The following is a 9,929-nucleotide window of genomic DNA, read 5'->3' on the forward strand; positions in this document are numbered from 1 at the left end:
ACTTTAAGGGCATTTAAATGGTCATTGGATAAACATATGGATGATAATGGAATAGTTTAGGTTAGATGGGCTTCAGATTGGTTTCACAGGTCGGCGCAACATCGAGGGCCGAAGGGCCTGTACTGCGCTGTAATGTTCTATAGCAAGAAACCACTGGTAGGTCTGAGTACACAGAGATATGAATACTTAGCAAATTAAAGCTGAGCTCAGTCACTATATCCTCCACTCTGACAAACATGATGGATAACTTGAGCTATTTCACAATGCTTCATATCCTTGCTGATTATATTTTGTTGAGCCTTGGGTAATTACAATTTATATGGAAAAAAAATCAATAACTTAAAGATTGAAAGCACATCCTAGTGTGCAGCCAAATAGTGCTAAGCCATCACATCAAGAGAATCAGCAGCACTGCCATGACTTTTCTTGGAAACAGTCTTCTAAAGGGTCTCAAGCAGGGATTATCCAGATGGGTCAGGCAGTACAGCTTTCTTCTAATGGTTCATACATTTCTGGCATGAACAGCCGTTATTACTCATCCCTACACTCCCTCGAAAAAGTGATGACGAGGCACTGCCATCTTGAATCACAGCTGCCTTTTACAAAATTCATTCAGGGCAGCTGGACATCATTTGGTAAGTTACATATTTGTTGTCCACCCTGCAGTGATTGTCACGAGGTCAGCTAGGTGGACCTCACAGAATGTGAGTTCCCTGATTGGACCAGATTGACAGTCCCAATTACGGAATCCTGGCTGGTAGATAAGAACAGGAGTGTCAGAGAATCTGTTCACTCAGAGCTGGCTCTGAGGGAGCTGGATCAGTGTCAAGGACTCTCCCCATGTGAATAAAGGGTGACTTGGTGACAGGATACCGGCCTCTGTGCAGTTATTTCACACCTGCAATTGCCACTTGAACAGAGTGGCTTCTTGAAAAATTCATTCACAGGATGTGGACAAGGCTGACTGGGCCAATATTTAATGTCCATTCCAAGTCACCCAGAGCGCAGTTAACAGCCCACTGCTATAGGGTCTGGAGTCACATCTTAACCAGACTGAGTAAGTACAGTAGTTTCCTCCCCCAAAGGACATTAGAGAACCGGGACACTTTTTTGTGACAATCATGGCCTCATTACGGAGTCTACTTTTTAATTCCAGATTTACTTTCAACTTTCAGTCTGAATTGAAATTCCACCAGCTGACATGGGATTTGAATCCTTGCGCCGAGGGAAAGAGTCACCTTCTCCAGATTATTTGTCCAGAGATACTACCATGATGTCACCATGTCCCTAGTGCTGTCACAGAGGTACTACTGAGAGATTATGGTCCACGCTTTGTGGGTGCATCTGATGTCGTTAAGTAGCAAATTCCAGGCTTTTGATCCTGCAATAATGAAGGAATACTTGTACAACTCAGTCATCATGATACGAGCTTTAGAAGGGTATTACAAGTGTCATGTTCCCATATATCATCTGTCCTCGCTCTTCCTGGTGATTGCCTCTACCAAACCAGTGACCTATTGAAGAGAGCAAAAGGTGTAACTGTATTTACTCCTGATCTCATGGCTCCTGTTGGAGGGCTTTTCCTTTTTTGGGGCATGGGTAAAGAAAAGAGGGTTGAATTCAGATGGATTCTTTTCCACTCACACAACAAAGCCCTCCATCGCTTTCGCAGTCTGGCCAACTGGAACATCTACCGCAGATACAATTCAGCTAAAATATGCTGAGCCATGAAGAATGGACATTTGGAGGAGGGTTTGAGAAAGGAGTGGAGCAGGAGAAGGGGTTGAGGAGAACAACTGTACCTAAACAAGAGTACACTAAGGTTTTGGAGTAGATTTGTAGCTCGGGTTGTGGGTGTCGAGGTTGTTGAGGTTGGTTGGCTTGCCCAGCTGGTTTCTTGTTTCGCAGACATTTTGTTACCGTGCTTGGTAACATCCTCGGTGCAGCCTCTGATGAAGTGTCGGTGTGTTTTCCTGCCTGGTTTTTAAACTCTGGGGTCCGTTGAGACGGATTGCCTCACTTCCAGGTTTCCTTCGCAGTGGAACGTATATGGGGTCGAGTTCAATGTGTTTATTAATAGCATGCTTTGTGGAGTGCCATGTTTCTAGGAATTCTAATGCTTGTCTCTGCCTAGCCTGTCCCAGGATCTTGCTATTGTCCCAGTCGAAGTGGTGGTTCTCCTTGTCCATGTGGATTGAGATGAGTGAGCATTGGTCATGCCTTTTTGTAGCCAGTTGGTGTTCATGTACTCTTGCTGTTAGTTTCCTTCCTGTTTGTCCAATGTAGTGTTTCTCACAGTCTCTGTAGGGAATCTTGTAGATGACATTGGTCCTGTCCATGGCAGGGAGTGGGTCCCTGGTTCGGGTGAGCAGTTGTTGTAGGGTTGATGTGGGCTTGTGTGCCACTCATGCCCAGCGGTCGGAGGAATCTTGTGGTGAGTTCTGATGTGTTTCTGATATAGGGTAGTGTGATGAGTGTGTTGGGGCGTGTAGTCTCTTTCTAATGCTGTTCGCGTAGGCATCTTCTGACCCAATTCTTTGGATATCCATTATCCTTGAAAACCTGGAAGAGGTATTCTTCTTCTTCTTGGCATAGTTCCGTGTTGCTGCCCTTTTAAATAGTGTTCGCACGCAGCTTCGTTTGTGTGTGCTGGGATGGTTACTGTTGAAGTTCAGTGCCTGGTCTGTGTGTGGGGCTTTTCGGTGTACTTTCGTTTGCAGTTCCCCATTTGTCTTGCGCTCTACCATGATGTCCAGGAATGGGGGTGTTTGTTCTTCTCCTCCTCTCTGGTGAATTTTATTCCGGTGAGGGTGTTGTTTATAAATTTGTGTGTCTCCTCTAATTTGGTCCGTTTAATGATGACAAAGGTGTCGTCTATGTAGCATATCCACAGTTTTGGTTGGATTTGCGGAAGGGCAGTCCTTTCTAGTCTTTGCATCACTGCAAGAAACAAGAAACCAGCTTGGCGAGCCAACCAACTTCAACAACCTCAAGAGTACACTGGTACAGAACCACAGTCCTCGGCCATAACTTTCCTAAGAATTGAATTAGCTGCTCTTGTGAAGACAAACACTGAGCAAAGTTTATCAATGCTAAGGAGAAAAGAGACAGTCACAGACCATCACAAATGAACATATTCTGGCAGACAAGGGAAGGGTAGCCTGTGTGACTAAAGATGAAATCACTTCAATGATGAGAGGATATAATGAGCATGGTGGTGATAGCAAGAATATAAGGAACAGATGGTGATTTAAAAAGACCCCTGACAACAGCAGAAATGTACATTGCAAGAGTGCACAGATTAGAAGAGTTTGTAGCAAGCCAACAGTGGTTTAAAAAGCCAAGTTTTACCATTCATATCGACTGGGTTAAGCAGATAATTTTGTGTGTCTGTGCCCACAGCAGTTCTCTGCAGCAAAATTAATCACTGTTTAATAAATAAATGGGCAATCACAATAAGACTAAGTTTAGAGCGTTTCAAAAGGGAGAAATGTAGAAATAGCCTAGGCAATGGCCTAGTGGTATTATTGCTGGACCGTTAATCCGGAGACCCAGATAACATTCTGGGGACATGGGTTCGAATCCTGCCACGGCACATGGTGGAATTTGAATTCAATAAACATCCAGAATTAAGAGTCTAATGATGACTGTGAATCCATTGTTGATTGTCGGGAAAAACCCATCTGGTTACTAATGTCCTTTAGGGAAGGAAACTGCCATCCTTACCTGGTCTGGCCTACATGTGACTCCAGACCCACAGCAATGTGGTTGACTCGTAACCACCCTCTGGGCAATTAGGGATGGGCAATAAATGCTGTCGAGCCAGTGATGCCCTCATCCCATGAATGAATAAAAAAAGCCAAAACATTCTAGATTTAGGTAAGGCTGAGTTCAATGGGAAGAAACAGAGGCTATCCAAAAGTAAACTGAGCCCAGACTATAAAAGGTATGTTTCCTTTCCCAAAGAAAAATTGAGAACCTGTTGCACCTGATGACCATCTGATAGTTTAATGGTCACCAGGTTTTTAGTAGAACTGAATTTGAAGGCACAAACTACTTCACTGGGGATGTGAAATTACATTCTCTGTATTATTAGGCAAATAAAAGAACCATTACACCACTACAACATAACTGCTTATTAACAGATCCTAAAGCAGTCAATGCCCAAATGCAGCAACATATAGACAACATTCAGGCTTGGGTAGATAAAAGGAAAGTAGCCAGTGCAAGGCAATATCCATTTCCATCAAAACAGAACCTAACCATTGTCCCTTGGATTTCAATGGCATTATCACTGAATCCCCCACTGTTAACACCCTGGAGCTTCCACTGACCTGAAATTGAAGCTTGCCATATGGATACTGTAGTCACAAGAGCAGGTTAGAGGATACAAATAGTGCAGCAAGTAACTCACCTCCTGACTGCCCATGATCCACAAAGTACAATTCAGGAGTATGATCGAATATTCCCCATTTGCCTGCATAAGCACAGCTGCAGTAACACTCAAGAAACTCGACATCATTCAGGACGAAGCTTATCAGCGCTCCAGCTCCCAGCTTCAACATTCACTCTCTCACCACTGGCACACAGTCATAACATGCAGATTTACAAGATGCACTGCAGTGATTCATGAGGACTCCTACAACAGCACCTTCCAAACACGTGACCTCTGGCACCAAAAAGGACAAATGCAGCAGACACATGAGAATAGCACCACCTGCAAGTTACCATCCAAGCCACTCACCTTCCTGACTTGGAAATAAATCACCGTTCCTTCACTGTTGCTGGGTCAAAATCCTGCAAATCCTTTCCTGAGGCACATTGTGGGTCAATCTACAGCACATGGCCTGCAGCAGTTCAAGAAGGCAGCTCACCACCACCTTTTCAAGGGCAATACTAAATGTTGGCAAAGCCATCAACACACTCAGCCCTGAACAAAATCACATCACAAAGCAAACTTACAATTTCTTTAAAACAAACTTTTAGCCATGATCAAATGACGGAGCAGACTTGAATGGCCTAATTATGCTCCTACACTAAATATTAGGCAGAATGGATGAGTCAGACAAACACCTTCTGAACAGAGTCGAGGGTGAGAAAACATCGGCTAAAAATTACAGCCAGATCTTTGAGAGAAATGTAGTAAGACGTCTCCACAAAGTTCAGAACTCTCTTCCACAAAAGATCAGTTGAAGGCCCATTATCAATTTTTTTTTGTCCATTTGGCCCATTGTGGACATTAGCTCAAATATATGTGATTGATGAAACACCACGACCAATGTTTAGCAATTTGAATCTCATGATGCTTTTTATTTTAGTGCACATCTAAAAAGTTTTGTTTGCTGAGTCTCTGACATTAGTGTTTTCCTTGAACAACCATTGACATTTGAAGTAAGATCTTAGGACAAATGAGATCTTAGTGACCAGACATAATTAGAGATTCAAGTCATGAAAGACTGGTCATGGTGCATTATGAATCACATACAAAAGAGGTGTTGAGAGTTGAATTGGGGTGAGAGAGAATTTGGCCATTGTTCATTGAATAATCATGCTGGCACAGTCATGTTAGAAGATAAAGGCTACAGAACAGGTCTGGACGATATGGACAAATATCAATTCTGCAGCCTAACTGATAATAGATATAAATTTAAAAATAAAGCATTATATTTCAATGACACACAATAGTAGAGCCTGAGATGTTGGATCTGTTGAGATTTCTGCTCTCAGCAGAGTGGCCAGGGGGATTTGTCAGCTGCCCTTAGAAAGAGAGTGTGACAAATGCGCTCAAATTCTCACAACAGATCACAATCTAGCAAATTCCGCAGTCTGATAGTGTAGGAGGAAATGAACAAATTAAGGTATTCAATTATTGTTTGGTTCAACACTACAACATAACTCAGGGTCCCTCAAATCCTACCTCAGCATAGCATTGGAAATGGATGGACCAATTGGCAGACGCTCCTCAATGAGAAACTGCACAAGCTATCAAGGATGCTCAGTGTTCCTCAGAGAATAAGGTTATGGTCACCTCTGTGGGCACTGATGCAGCTGACAATTATGATGTTAATATGCCACCACTTTGACACTGACCTTCTTCCCTGCATTTCTCCCTCCAGAGTAAATTGTCCTCAGCTAAGATGCGCCAGTACCGACAAGTCTGTGCTGCCCGCAGCAGGTCTCGTGGTTCCAGAAATGACAGGACGTAGAGTGCCAGCTGCAAAACAGAAATAGCAGACACTGTAAAACTGCTCCACACAAACAGAGGATTGCAGAATCAGGAGGGCGTCAAGAGTTTTAAACATGGTCAGTCTCAACATTACAGAATAAAAAGAAATCACCTCTCAAAAAGGTTACTATCAGTCTGATTGTATGGCAGTCAACTTCAATCATATGGCAACTAATTTTACAGTCAGAATTTCATATTTCTAAACATTATTTAAAACTTTTCAGACCGCAGATAGTGAGATATACATTTGTCGTCTTGTTTGACAATGAAACATCAGTGTGAACCTTTACTTTATAAAACACCATTGATTAAAGTATGTTCCACAGTTATGTAGTGGCAAGAGGGCAAGAATAGTCAATTGAGCTTCTCTCAAGATTAGACTGTACACAGGTATGCAATGTAGTACTCAGACAACAACAGACTTTTAAATTTCAAGTTTGATTGCTGCTCTTAAATGATTTCCAGCGCACTAGAATTGGCCATAAATGTACTTGGGCTGTGTCTGGATGGTAGAGGAGGGTAAAAAAAAAAGAAAACCACTCTTGAACTCTGCTCATCACTGCTTGCAGGAGTACATGTGAAGTGAACTACTTGCACCTAGAAAGCATCGTTAACACAGTAAAACCTCCAATATGTTTCAATGGCAGCATTAATAGACGGTGTGGATCATTGTGAATGGGCGGCACGGTGGCTCAGTGATTAGCACTGCTGCCTCACAGCACCAGGGACCCAAGTTCAATTCTACCCTCGGGCGACTGTCTGTGTGGAGTTTGCACATTCTCCCCGTGTCTGCATGAGTTTCCTCTGGGTGCTCTGGTTTCCTCCCACAATCCAAAGATGTGCAGGCTAGGTGGATAGGTCATGCTAACTTGCCCGTAGTGTTCAGGGATTTGTACATTAGGTGGGTTAGGGGGATGAGTTTGGGTGGGTGTGTGAGGGTCGGTGTGGACTTGTTGGGCCAAAGGGGCTGTTTCCACACTGTAGAGATTCTATGATGAAAAATCTATGATTCTATGATGAGGACATAATAGGACAGTTACAGAGGCTGGTTATAAGACATGTCATATGGAAGAAGTGAGGTGGAGAACTGCGGTCAAACGCAGAGGAATATGAAATAAAAAGAAATGCTGGAGAAATTCAGCAGGGTTGGGAGCATCTGTGGCAAGAAGTACAGTGAAAGTTGCAAGTGCAAGAGGACTCTAAGAGAAGATAAGGTTAAGGGAAGGAATTTCAGATTTTTAAGATTTGTAGCTTGGTTGTGGATGAGGCTGTAGACTTGTTCACTGAACTGGTGTGTTTGGTTGCAGATGTTTCATCACCCTGATAGGTAACATCGTCAATGCGCCTTTGGTGAAGCGTCGGTGTTCTGTCCCACTTGTTATTTATAAGCCTCAGTTTGCTGGGATGCTCGGCATTACTTCTGGTTCGTTTTCTCAGTGGTTTGTATATCAGGTCCAGTTCAATTGGTTTGTTGATGGAGATCCAGTTGGAATGCCAGGCCTCCAGGAATGCCTTGGCATCTCTCTGTTTGGCTCATGCTATTATGGATATGTTGTCCCAGTTGATTTTGTGTCCTTCTTTGCCTATGTTTATTGAGACCAGTGAGAATTAGTTATGTCTTTTGGTGGCTAGTTGGTGCTCGTGTATCCTTATTGTCAATATTCTTCCAGTTTGCTCTATGTAATACTTTTCACAGCCCTTGCATGGTATTTTGCATATTGCATTAGCTTCAATGTCCATATATTCAAACAAATCAATGGAACACCAATGAGATCTCCAATATCAGGACTGATTGCAGAAGAGGTAATGCAAAGGTTAGAACAAACAGCGTTCCCCACGAGACAACCCAAACTCTGGGTGCACTATGTAGACAACACCTTCATGACAATCCAAATGCACAAGACTAGAAGAAACCCACCAACACACAAACAACACCCTCGCCGGAATAAATTTCACAAAAGAAAAAGAGAACAATAACCGATTACCCTTCCTAGATAGGTATAGTGGTAAAACGTAAGAACGGGGAACTCCAAACTTGCTTACACAGAAAGACCACACATGCAGACTAGATATTTAATTACTCCAGCAACCACCCCAACACCCATAAACGGAGCTGCATCAGGACATTATTCAAACGGGTCGCAACACACTGCAGCAATCCAGAATTGCGCAAAGCAGAACAGGAACATTTATACAGAGTTTTTAAAAGGAACGGAGACCCAAAAAGCACAATCTGCCGTTATCTCCGCGACAGACCACAACAAGACGACATAACACGGCCAGACACACTAGTCACCCTACCGTACATCAGAGATGGCCACAAGACTACTCAGACCCTTCGGTATCAGAGTAACCCACAAACCAACAACCACTCTGCAACAGCTACTGACGAACATGAAGGATCCCATTCCCACAACCAATAAAACTAAAATAATATACAAAATACCATGCAAGGACTATGAAAAGCATTACATGGAAGAAAACTGACAATAAGGATACACAAATACCAACTAGCCACCAAGAGACATGACTAATTCTCACTGGTCTTAATACATACGGACAAAGGACATGAATTCAACTGGGACAACACATCCTTAGTAGCATGCGCCAAACAAAGACATGCCAGGGAATTCCTGGAGACCTGGCATTCCAACCAGAACTCCATCAAAAAACACGCTGAACCAGACCCGATACTTTCAGTTCTGTTTTTCAATGCTTTGTGTAATGGCAAACAACCCAGCAAACTAAGGCACATAAATAACAAGTGGGACAGAACACCAATGCTTCACCAGAGGCGCACCGATGATGTTACCTAGCAGGGTGACAAAACATCTGCAAGCAAACCCACTAGTTGGACGACCATGTCTACAGCCTCAAGGAATTCCAGAACTCCAAGCCTAAGAATTGATCAACAGAAATAGTCCCTCAAGCCTGTCCCACTATTCAGTGAGCTCATTATGTCATTTGTCCCTTAAATCAAACTAATAATCTTCATTGCCCAAAGACAGTTTGGGTTCAAGTAGGGATTACACAAGGTACCCAACACCGAGACAGACCATCCAGCCTAACCAGTTCTTATCAATGTTTATGTCCCACTTCAAACTTTTCCCATCTCTTCTCATCTAAATCCAGAAGTGAAAAGATCAATTCTTTTTTGAGACACTTGCAATACGGAAGACCATTTGAGACATCACGCCCATGCATGTCAAGAAAGATTTGACTTCAATAATTCCATTTTCCAACTTTTGGCCCAGTGTCCTGGAGGCTGCAGCAATGCAATGATTATCTAAATATAAAACGTTAGAAGAATTTCTAATTCACTCCCTTTCATGCATTGCATTCCAATCTCCGAGCACCTTCAATTCTCCTCTTAGCCTTTTACCCATTAATTGCAAGATTGTATCTCTTTGTTTTCCTAAGTTTTTGATTGTCTGAAACTGGAAAAGGACTGCTTTAAAACCAAGGATTGTTGAAGGATTGTCTGCATTTTTAAAAAAGTAACCGGACCCTCATTTTAAACGCAGTTTACACAGTTTTGGTCCAAACCGTGGGGAAAGCAGAGTTATAGGCAAACTGCAGTCAGGTGGTTTTGCACAAATGAATATCTGGCTGGTAACAAGTAGCTGACTGCTCTATAAAACAGTGATTAGCTTCTGATGGTAAAGGTTACCTTGTCTGCCAATAGCTGAGTGACTGGGTTCCA

The 9,929-nt window shown here is 42.8% G+C and overlaps 1 protein-coding gene across 1 annotated transcript in view; it reads right to left on the reverse strand.

Annotated features, from left to right (window-relative positions):
* Nucleotides 1-9,929, reverse strand: part of LOC109916110 (F-box/WD repeat-containing protein 7-like) — a 194,818-nt gene that overhangs the window by 25,425 nt on the left and 159,464 nt on the right. Inside the window, exon 5 of the mRNA XM_048597843.1 lies at nt 6,091-6,245. Within this exon, the coding sequence (XP_048453800.1) occupies nt 6,091-6,245 (155 nt within the window). The remainder of the gene's footprint in view (nt 1-6,090; nt 6,246-9,929) is intronic.

The sequence above is a fragment of the Rhincodon typus genome, chromosome 6 (assembly GCF_021869965.1).
Source record: "Rhincodon typus isolate 14 chromosome 6, sRhiTyp1.1, whole genome shotgun sequence".
In the NCBI taxonomy this organism is placed as follows: Eukaryota; Metazoa; Chordata; class Chondrichthyes; order Orectolobiformes; family Rhincodontidae; genus Rhincodon; species Rhincodon typus.